Here is a 12541-nt window from a genome sequence, read left to right as displayed (position 1 = left end):
CTTTCTATGGTCCACCGATTTTGAAATTCTTTGTTGTCACAAAGTTTCACCCTTTCACTATCATGGTCATTTTGGACCATTATAATAAAGAGACTTAACCCTTAAGACGCCATAGACTTTCATGCAATATAGCCTCCCCTGCCAAGAACTTTTTGAACCAATAAACTTGACATGTTACACTTCTTTTAGACAGGTACAGTGTGTTTCCTGTGATTGGAAGCCCAGCCAAACCACTATGAATTTCAAAGATCAGGAAATGGAGAAGCTTTGAGAAGTCTTTCCATGTTTAGTTTAGCAAATGGGGGTGGGAAAATGGGCTTAAAATGCACATTTTTGGTTCAAAATGTATTGAAAATGAATAAAAGACTCTAAAAATAGATCTTATAGTCCAAAAACCTGCAAACTTTTACACATTTTAAATGTCATGAAAAGACACATATTTTGGTGAAAATTTTCAGCAGCGGAACTTATCAATGTAAATAATAAACAAACAAACAATTGTTGATATTTGTCAATAATACAAATACCACATACCCTTCAACACAGCTACACAAAAGCATATAACACAAGTGAAATATAGCTCAAGACACAATTTTAATCAGCAACATGATTGAATTTCGTAAACAACATCTTATATTCATTTGTCGTTTATTTATTTATTTATTTGTTTGTTTGTTTTTTGTTTCTTTGTGTATTTCTTTCTGCATCGAACGGTGAAACCATGTAACCAGGAAAAATCTTTGTTTTTATATTTTTATTTGGATTCTGATTGCTATCAGATATAATTCAATTGTTGTTGTTTTGGAATGAATGTTGCCATTAAAGTTAGAGAGGATATGTTTGAAAGATTTTGGCATTGCAAGTAAACACAAACAACTAATTTGATTGATATCATGAACAAGCTGCCATCTTACAAGGCAATTCAAATCAGAGCCTGTATTCAGCTACTTTATTAGCTACCCTGTGATTGGCAAACGACGAAAAATTTCACCACAAAAACGCACTACCTGAACTTCTGAGAAAATAAATTTGATTCAAGAACTAATAAAATAAGTTTGAGGTACAATAAGAACGACATTCGCCTCTGAACGCTTTCGATAACCGTACTGGCCCTGACGTTTGATCGCGACGTCTCCGTAAATCATGACAGTCAATGTGAACACATATGAAAGTTTGATCACGTATTTTGACGAGCACGCAACATAATTCGCCAGTAAATGAACAGAAACCAATAGATATGATATAAATAATTACATATCGGGTATATTGAATATGTTATAGACGTAGGAATATGACGCGAGATCAACAGTTCGGAACGTGCCGTGTTGTACGTTTTGTACACACAAACCCGTGATCGGCGGCCATCTTGGCCGTCTCGATACACGGTGAAGAATGCCGCGATACCAAAGTTTACTTGACATAAACAGACCTGATCGCTCCAAAATCACATATTAGATTAAGATTTCGTGAAAATCCTTTCAAATTTCTTCATCATTAGTGTTTTCGGCCTAGAAAACCGAACTGACATGCTCAAACTTGAGCTTTCAGAGAGGCTGGTCAATTATGGTGTCCAATCCATGCCAAAATTACTACTTTGATTTTACAACACAACATGCCATTCCGAATTCTATTTTACAATTCAACATGCTATTTCACAACTCAACATGCTATTTGACAACACATCATGGACTTCCAAATCCTATTTTACAACTCAACATGCTCTTCCCAGTTTCATTTGACAATTCAACATGCTATTTCACAACTCAACATGCTATTTGACAACACATCATGGACTTCCAAATCCTATTTTACAACTCAACATGCTCTTCCCAATTTCATTGACAACACATCATGGACTTCCAAATCCTATTTTACAACTCAACATGCTCTTCCCAATTTCATTTGACAACACATCATGGACTTCCAAATCCTATTTTACAACTCAACATGCTCTTCATTTGACAATTCAACATGCTATTTCACAACTCAACATGCTATTTGACAACACATCATGGACTTCCAAATCCTATTTTACAACTCAACATGCTCTTCCCAGTTTCATTTGACAATTCAACATGCTATTTCACAACTCAACATGCTATTTGACAACACATCATGGACTTCCAAATCCTATTTTACAACTCAACATGCTCTTCCCAATTTCATTTGACAATTCAACATGCTATTTCACAACTCAACATGCTATTTGACAACACATCATGGACTTCCAAATCCTATTTTACAACTCAACATGCTCTTCATTTGACAATTCAACATGCTATTTCACAACTCAACATGCTATTTGACAACACATCATGGACTTCCAAATCCTATTTTACAACTCAACATGCTCTTCATTTGACAATTCAACATGCTATTTCACAACTCAACATGCTATTTGACAACACATCATGGACTTCCAAATCCTATTTCACAATTCAACATCCGATTCTAAAGCTAGCTCTGCGGAGCAGGGCAGTGTTACTGGCTATCGAACAAGATTCAAAATGGCGGACGCGAAATGGTCCCCTCGCACAGAGAGAGAAATGCGAACTTTGCACAAGTCTAAAAACGCAGCTTAGTACATTGTGTATCTAAACAAAATGAGCGTGCTCGAAAACTAGGATCGATCACGATTATAAATTAAAATTGCCTGTTTTTGGAAAAGAAACTGCGCGCTGCAATCAGCAGTTTTGTCTATTGTGCACCGTGCGTGGGAGGCTTATCGTGAAAGACCGAGATTTACTATATGGCGCATCTGATACGGATATGGTCCCATCGCATAGAGAGATGAAAATAGGCTTTGTCTAAGTTCAAAAGCACAGCTTAGCTCATCGTGCATCTAGACAAGTTGAGCGTGCTCAAAATAGGAGATCGATCACGATTTTGGGTGAAAAAAACCGATTGTTTTCTATGGAAGACCGGTCACGACATGCGACATGCGACCTGCGACTTCAAAACTGCGACCTGCGTCCTGCGAGTTTGAAACATACGACCTGCGACTTCGGCATTTAGACCAAGGTGTAGGCCTAACCTGCGACTTCACAACAGCGACCTGCGTCCTGCGTGTTTGTCAAACTGCGATATCAGTCTTGATTTGTTCGCACCATTGCTCTGAACACGAGCCTGAAAAACACGAGGGACACCATTGCACTATATTAAAACAGCCGGTTTACCGCATTCTCGCGACCAGAGCATTATTTTCGCACCGCTGGCCTACGCAAAAATCGGCCAGCGAAAGAATTCAACCAGCGATAGAAGTGCATGAAGCTGTGACGGTAGAGAATTCCACAAACGAAGAGCACAAATTTATTTTCCTTCTTACGAAAGGCAAACCGATCTGAAATAATGCAATAGCAATAGGGTTTTAAACGTCTACATCAGTGTTTAATAGTTTCTGGAACTTTTCTGCCTACATGATCTAAAATATTATATACACACAAAAAATAATATGTACATATTATAGTATGTACATATTAGGCTTAAAGACTGAAAATAGGATTGTAGGAGGGTTTAATTATGTCCTGTTTTACAGTTTTAACTCGCGTTATCTATAAAGAACTTGAGTCGGTCTCTGGCTATTCATGGTTAGCAAATATGTTTGCACTTCTGTCAATATCAGTATTATTTTAACTGCTTTACTTTGCATATGTTATTTGTGTAGACAAATGTAGTCCGAAGTTAACCAGTAAGAATATTTTTATTTTTCCAACTGAACAAAAGTTGGATCAATTCGATTTTTTGACGAAAAGTAAAAATGAAATTAGACGAAAAGATGGCAACATCCGATGATCAATTGGAACAAAATTGGAAATGTTAGAAAATGAACGACAATAACTGAAAATTCGAATGTTTGCAATGACACTGACGCAGTTATGATACAGGGGGGACAACTGATGAATTAAACAGACAGCTAGATGGTTATACCACAGTGAAATGAGGATAAATACCAGAGATTTCTAAAAATCAAAAAGTTTGTCGATAACATAAGGAAAGAAGCGAGGTAAGGCAGACGAAGAATATCTAAAATAATTTGAAATTATAATATAAACATATAAATGCCTATCACGTAGCATATTATTTTCCATGCATTAACACGGACTGTCAACATTTCCGTCATAAAATTATCTCTCCAGATGAAAATGAGTGAACTGGTGTGTACATGAATTGAGTTTTGCCAGACTTGGTGAACGATTTACCAAAGCGAAAGCAATGGCTTATTAATTGATCGATGTTGAACGTTAAATCTCCTTTCCACGTTTTACCCTTTGAGCGCTGTAATTTTCTCCCACCAAAATTTTAGTGCAAAATTTTACCAATTGTATGATTTTTCTGTAATTTTTTGATAATTTTGGACCAAATCGACATCACATTTCATTGGCTACAGGTTTTTTTCCCAATTCTTTTGCAAAATTGGAGAAAAATTGACAGGGGTTTATTATATAAAGGGGACAAAAATAGACTTTGGCGCTCAAAGGATTAAAGTTCACGCAAGACGCCTCCAATCTAATACTGAGGAAAACACCATGAAACGTTACGTGTTGTTGTCACATGTCGCAGTTGTGAAGTCGCAGGTCGCAGTTTGACAAACACGCAGGTCGCTGTTGTGAAGTCGCAGGTTACACGTAGGTCTAAATGCCGAAGTCGCAGGTCGCATGTTTCAAACTCGCGGGACGCAGGTCGCAGTTTTGAAGTCGCAGGTCGCATGTCGCATGTCGTGACCGGTCTTCCATAGTTTTCGGTGGAGAAACTGCGCGTTGCAACTGTAACGCCTTGAAATGATGACATTTTGACCTTTTACCGATATTTAGGATTTTATTACTTTGACCTTTTACCGACTTTCATAACTTGTATAACTTTTATGGTCTATTACTCTTTCACGTTGTAAGTACACGAGTGACATTACGTGAAATGAACGTATGTCACATGAAGTCAAAACGTGATATAATTTTGGATGAAATGTATAAAAGCCAATGATTTTGATAGTTCGAGGAGAACGTGAGACAGAGAGAGGGGATGATTGAGACATTTTGGGAGAGGCTTTGCTGATCGATAATTGTATCCTGAGTACGGACTTGGTGCCGCTCTGCCTTAGTAATAAAGATCTGAAGTGGTGAGTTAAACTGACTACTTGGTGTACGTTCCAGTTACTGAAAGTATTACGATTCCCCGTAGTACCTCTCGGTTGTGTGACTTTGAGTGAGTGACGACCCATCGACAATTACAAGTTACGAAAAGTCAGTCGTAACACAACCAGTGGTTGGTTTTGCCACAGTGTGGATAGAGGGACTGTGGTTTTGCCTATGGCGGTCAGCAGGGCTGTGGTGGGAGGCCTTTAGCCGGCAAGGGGTGGACCATTGGGGAGTGGAAAATTTTCGAAAAAAAAATTCCCCACAATTTCAATAAAAATAATCAGCCAAAGAAACTTGAGAAAAACAGATGACGCACTTTTTTCCGGAAGTACGTATGCTCTGTTGGAACGGACTTCGCGAGAAAGACTGTGTGGACAACAACCAATAGAGGTCGCTGTAATGTCGCTATCCGTATTCTTCTGCACTATTGCATTTCACACGCACGATATTCAACCGTCAAGACAAGTGTACAAATGAAATTTTGAAAAGAAAAATACGGATTTGTAATGTTTAATTGTAAAATAAAGTTTAGAACATTACAATGGAAATCAGTTTCGTTGAATAGTGAAATACAAAGAAAGTGATTGTTTGTCATATGGTTGGTGAATATTTCCCATTTTATGTACCGATGCAAGCTGCCTGAATTGTTGAATTCTTGTTAATAGCCTTGTTCACGGTTACAGGTTTGTTACTAAATATAGCTGTACGCGCGCGACATCGGACACGCAGCTTGAAATGCGGACAAATTTTATCAATGTTGCATGCGTGGCTGTTTTTGCAGCTTGTACTCTGAGTCGTGAATATGTTTTTTAGTATTCACTGTTACACTAGCAGTCGCCCACTGAGATGTATTTTCGTCGTTCTTGCATGCGTAATTTTCAAAAGCGTAATCTAAAAATGCGGACAAATATTTATTTTTGCATATTAATGAGAGAACAGTGACGTAAACTGTGAACGGCCCTATTAATCATAGTGTAAAGACCCACAATACAGTTGTTAACAATCGATATCACAGATATGATTTTTATATTATCTTATATCTCGAATTACTTTGCGATGCAAAACTTCAGTGAAAGAAAAACATATGATGAACAGAACAAAAAGTTATAAAATAAAAAAGTTACTTCATTTACTGGCCACGATTATACCCTTCAGATCTCCCCTCCCCCCCTTCTTGGCCAAAGAATCATAGTATATCTGATGCAGACTAAAATAAAAATGTTTCAGAAAGTAACTTTTGACGGATTTTTTTTCCTTTTACCTAAGTGCGTCATCTGTTTTCTCAAGTTTCTTTGGCTGATTATTTTTATTGAAATTTGTGGGGAATTTTTTTTTCGAAAATTTTCCACTCCCCAATGGTCCACCCCTTGCCGGCTAAAGGCCTCCCACCACAGCCCTGCTGACCGCCATAGGCAAAACCAACCACTGGTTGCAACGCGCAGTTTCTCCACCGAAAACAATCGGTTTTTTTTCACCCAAAATCGTGATCGATCTCCTATTTTGAGCACGCTCAACTTGTCTAGATGCACGATGAGCTAAGCTGTGCTTTTGAACTTAGACAAAGCCTATTTTCATCTCTCTATGCGATGGGACCATATCCGTATCAGATGCGCCATATAGTAAATCTCGGTCTTTCACGATAAGCCTCCCACGCACGGTGCACAATAGACAAAACTGCTGATTGCAGCGCGCAGTTTCTTTTCCAAAAACAGGCAATTTTTAATTTATAATCGTGATCGATCCTAGTTTTCGAGCACGCTCATTTTGTTTAGATACACAATGTACTAAGCTGCGTTTTTAGACTTGTGCAAAGTTCGCATTTCTCTCTCTGTGCGAGGGGACCATTTCGCGTCCGCCATTTTGAATCTTGTTCGATAGCCAGTAACACTGCCCTGCTCCGCAGAGCTAGCTTTAGAATCGGATGTTGAATTGTGAAATAGGATTTGGAAGTCCATGATGTGTTGTCAAATAGCATGTTGAGTTGTGAAATAGCATGTTGAATTGTCAAATGAAGAGCATGTTGAGTTGTAAAATAGGATTTGGAAGTCCATGATGTGTTGTCAAATAGCATGTTGAGTTGTGAAATAGCATGTTGAATTGTCAAATGAAGAGCATGTTGAGTTGTAAAATAGGATTTGGAAGTCCATGATGTGTTGTCAAATGAAATTGGGAAGAGCATGTTGAGTTGTAAAATAGGATTTGGAAGTCCATGATGTGTTGTCAAATGAAATTGGGAAGAGCATGTTGAGTTGTAAAATAGGATTTGGAAGTCCATGATGTGTTGTCAAATAGCATGTTGAGTTGTGAAATAGCATGTTGAATTGTCAAATGAAACTGGGAAGAGCATGTTGAGTTGTAAAATAGGATTTGGAAGTCCATGATGTGTTGTCAAATAGCATGTTGAGTTGTGAAATAGCATGTTGAATTGTAAAATAGAATTCGGAATGGCATGTTGTGTTGTAAAATCAAAGTAGTAATTTTGGCATGGATTGGACACCATAGGTCAATGCGATGCTCCGTGGTGACGCCATTCAAGCCGCTGTTCAACTTCAAAATCACGTTCGGCCGATCAAAAAAAGTCTTCATTTTCTCAGAGATTATCCTCAAAAAATACGAAAATATGTCATTTCTATAAAGAAATGGCCAATAACTTGTCACAAAACGATCGTCTTTAGGATGTACAGCAGGAAAAAGCGTTCAGAATGTCTCTCACTTCGGCGAAGTCAGCGACCAGATCTGATTAGATATTCACGGTAAAAATAGTCGACCCGATTTCCTCGAAAGGTCGCTCAAATTACTGGAAATCGCCGTAGCTACAACTGATGATGTCATTATTTTAGTCCTTATATGGACCTGAAGTGGGTTCAAAGGGTAAGGAATCCATTTATTTGTCAGGTGACCTGTTAAACGCGGGAAATCAAGTTCCAAACTTTGCCTGAGCGAACCTCAGGCCGTGTACGGATATATCCGTGCATGGCGCTGAGCGTGAGTTGGGCGTGTACGGATATATACGGGCATGGCGTTTTAAGGGTTAAGACTGAACAGGTCAAAACTTTAGTGAAAATAAATGTTGTACAGAGACTTTATTTAAAATAACATCTCTAGAAAAGTTTTAAATCTTGATTAAAAAGTTTTTAATCTTTACATGTTTTAATTGAGATTTAAATATATAGAAAATCGTAAAGTTTAGATTCGTTAATCTTAGGCTGCTGTAACATAAAATTAGTAACAGAAAATGAAAATGCAAAAAATATGAATTTATGATATCAGGAATTCAAATTCAGCTGGCAATGTTATGTTAATGCATCACAATTTTCCTGTTAATTTATTCTGATTTTCAAAGAGCTATGTTTCAGTTGAGACATGATGGAGTTGTATTGTACAGTCAGTGGCAACTTCCAGATACAAGCTTTCACAATCTTCTATTATCAGCCTGTTTATATGTCAAAGTCCCTATGGAATAGAGTGTGTTCATGTAGTTTACACTTGCCATTTCTAACCCATGGTTGTTGTTTGGTCAAATGAAAACACTTTGTACCAATGTATGTGTTTTTGCAGTTGTCGCCATTGGATAGGATTGACTCCCTCTATTGAAGGATATCAAAAGAATCCAGTTGTCAGGAGATGATAGTCCATAAAGCGGAGATTGGTTTTCTCAGAAAACCCACTCTAGCTTGAAATGTCTTGTTCTGGCTTTGTGAAATGCTTGCCTTCCATGTAGCAGAAATTTAGCCGACTGTGCCTGGTATTACAATTGACACAGAGAATGAAATCCCCACTCTCAAAACTGGCACTGAATGCCAAATCCTATTTCGGAATTAAACTAACTGTGTCTTTTGTGAAAAGATTTAGGATTTAGAAGTTCGGTACATGTAGACACTTGATCGTCGGATAAGTTAATACCAGAAAGGGTCAGAGATGTTCTGCCCTCTTTTACTCAGAACAAAAATTTGTTTCACAATACATTGTAATATCGAAAAATTTTCAATTATGACAACTTAATATCACAATACAAATAATTACAGGAAATACGAAAATTTAATCCCATGCTCACAGCTAGTGTATCGTACGTCAACTCAACTTCCAACTCAACTCAAATTCACAGACCAGGGCAATCAATGTGATAATTTCTTCACTTTGTCATTGTACACATATCATGGCACTTTCTCCATCCTCTTATTTAAATTCATGTGATGAAAGTTTTGTCATTCAAATCCCATTAAAGTACCCGTGGTGCTCACGTATACTGCTGCTTTTTATCGTGCATTTCAAAAAATTGATATCCCAGACTAAGATCATAGCATTATCATATCGTTATTTGATATTTGTTGGTTTCAAGTAATGGATTATTCTGAGTAGTTCCCGTGCATAATTTCTATTCTATTACCTCTGGGATGTAATTACAACACCAAGTCGGCAATTCTGTAGGATTTAGAAGAGAAAACGATCTTCTTTTCACTTCCCACAACAGCAGTGCCATCCTTCACTTGGTGAAGTAGGTTAAACAAAATGATTGAATTTAGCATCTATTTCCCGTGATAAGAATTGCCTCTTCAAATCAAATTACTCATTCCAATATATACTTTTACAAGCTCCCGTAGTCTTAGTTCAATGTACGTTGCTTGATTTCTGTCGTCAAATTCACTCACCGGAACTTTTTCACACCAGCCAGTGCAATCAGTTGCACAGTTCAGAAGTAAGAGATGAACCACATGGAAGAGGGTTACCATGTAGTGCATATGCTTCAATCTATATGCCTCAGAGTTTTCAGAACATGTGATCTTTATGGAAAGTCCCTCCAATTTTTTACCCCGTCCCCACCACATATTGGTATATCCCTATTGTTTTCAATAAGATATGCGTACTTCTACTAGGGAAATAGGGATGTTAAAAGTCTTCCCAGACCATCTTTATTCTGCAGGTCTTTTAACTGATTGTCGACTGAGACGTGATAAACTGTGCAATGTAATTATAAATCTTCTCTGTATTTTGTAATCTCTGTGTTTTAGGCTGTACAGTATAGAAGGCCGTCCCATCGTGGATCTCAAAGACATCACCAATGGGGAGTATTACGTTGCTGTCGGGATGGACAGAAAGTTCAAGAAGGTACCCTATGGACAAGATATCTCCCCTGTCAATTCTCCTAGGAGTGTCAGGTCAGTAACTGTGTGTCTTCACCAGTCTCAAGACAGCTGACAACTGAAAAACAGTGGGCAACACTTTCCCCTAACCCTGTCACCACCATGGTTTGGTCCAAACACATTGTTTTATATGGTGATTGTGGACCTGTTTACCGGGAATAAGGGGTTAATAGAGTTAAATTGTACTACTGCTCAGCAGTAAGGCCAAATTTTTTTTCAAAATTTGGCAAAAATCTGAAAAAAATTGACTGAGGTATATTTTTTAAAGGGGATAAAAGTTGACTTCGGCGTTATGTGACTTTACTGTGTTAGTATGTGAGATATTTTAATGTTACTTATTGACACACGCAGTTGTGAATTATATGAAATCAAAAGACAGGCACAGGATAATGTCTTTCACAAGCTGTGTGTCTTGTTTCAATATCTCAAGTTTTCTCTCAGTGTAGTTTTATCGATTCATAAACATTCTCTCGTCTGGACAAGTGCCAATTTCTTTTCCTTTCAAGCTGGCATTGTTTTGCCATTACTCAACTGTGATTGTGAAAACAAAACCCAAGCCTTCAATGAGAGATGAGAGGTTTATTCAACCCTTGCCATCCCCTCCTATTTTTACGCATACAAGTCCATTTACCCAGGTGAAAAGAATAGCAAGAGGTTAAAACCACTTTGGTGACAGGGGTGTTCAGCTTAAAATGAGATGTGCTTTACTTCTGAAACCGTTGGTTTCTGTATAGGAAATGGACAGTTCACCAAAATGCCAGACAATGTAATTACATGGACAACAAATTTAGCAGGCTGCAAAATTACTTCATCAATATTCCTTTAGTTTAATTGCGAAAAACTTTCAGTCCATGAAAATGCAAAGTGAAAACATCGCTTTAGCAACAGGCTTCACAAAGACCCAGTAAATTATACAGATTATTGTATCTACAATACTAGCACAGAAAGAGATACACAAACCATTATACTTGTGATTAGGACGATAATTTTTTACTGCTGTCAATTACGAGACAAAAGTATTGATTTCTCTCACTGTATTGTATCTCATTTGATGTTTCCATAGGACTCTACCACCTCTGAACAGACCCAGGCCACCGCCAGCACAGACCAGGACACTACACACACAGCCAGCAGGACCAAAGGTAAATTATAGCAGAGAGTCATGTAAACTATAATTATATATATATATATATATATATATATATATATATATATATATATATATATATATATATATATATATATATAATATATACACACACACATACACACACACACACACACACACACATATATACACAGAGTATGTATAGTAAATAATACATGTACCGGTATCTGTGGCTTTCACTACAGCCTTCCTTTAAGGATGAACCAGCCCAGCTATTACACCTTTGCCCCAAGGGTACAATCCATGATGTGTTTGAAATGGATGTGTTATTAGATTTTACCTTCAAAGTCTTTCTGGTGTTTTTGTGTAATATGTAAAACTGTCATGATATTATCTGTCTATTTTTAGCAAGTATTGTACTGATTCTTGACACAGAGGTTGTTGAACTCTCCGTTTTCTCAGTGCAGGGTGTACAGCAAATCAAACTTGGATTTCAACTCCTCGATCTCTATGTCACATTGTCATATGCAACAAACTCTGAGGCATACACTTCAGAGTTTTTCTAAAATCTAAAGAGTACATTCTTGCCAACCCTGAGCATCTTACAATCCAGTTTAGTTGCTGCCACTATTCAGTGGTCAAATTTGCATAGAAAGCATTCAATATGTTCAATAAAAACATATATTTATCCACGTATTCTCTTGCATCTTGCAGTGTTCAGGGCCTGATATTCATCATTTATTTAGGTTCAAAGTTGTCAGTAGGACTAGAAGGCACACATTCACTTTTTCGAGCAAATTGATCACAGCTAAAAATAAAATTACTCAAATCACTAAAAATTTTCCCATTTCTTCCTTCAGACCACCAGAAGAATAAAAGAACGAGAAGAAACCACACCACCGAAACCCAAACCAACAACGTACAGCAACAACCAAAGGAAAGTGAAGAGGGGTGCCAAGAAATCTGAGGAGAAGACGGAGGCGGAGTCCGTCTTCCATTCCAAGCCCACCATCGTCAAACGCAGCAGAGAGAAGGAAGACGACCAGCAGCTCAAATATGATGACGGTGAGACTCAGTGATTTGATTGTGTCTCTCTCTATTTAACCTGTTCAACCCCCTGATTCCCTGTACACAGGTCCACACGTACTGTTGATAACAAT

At 37.7% G+C, this 12541-nt stretch overlaps 1 protein-coding gene across 1 annotated transcript in view; it reads left to right on the top strand.

Annotated features, from left to right (window-relative positions):
* Positions 1 to 12541, top strand: part of LOC139115784 (doublecortin domain-containing protein 2-like) — a 52023-nt gene that overhangs the window by 29580 nt on the left and 9902 nt on the right. The window contains exons 5-7 of the mRNA XM_070678141.1: positions 10142 to 10288; positions 11337 to 11415; positions 12242 to 12446. Of these exons, the coding sequence (XP_070534242.1) occupies positions 10142 to 10288; positions 11337 to 11415; positions 12242 to 12446 (431 nt within the window). The remainder of the gene's footprint in view (positions 1 to 10141; positions 10289 to 11336; positions 11416 to 12241; positions 12447 to 12541) is intronic.

The sequence above is a fragment of the Ptychodera flava genome, chromosome 17, assembly GCF_041260155.1.
Source record: "Ptychodera flava strain L36383 chromosome 17, AS_Pfla_20210202, whole genome shotgun sequence".
NCBI classification, from domain to species: domain Eukaryota; kingdom Metazoa; phylum Hemichordata; class Enteropneusta; family Ptychoderidae; genus Ptychodera; species Ptychodera flava.
This window is presented reverse-complemented; position numbering and strand designations above follow the sequence as displayed.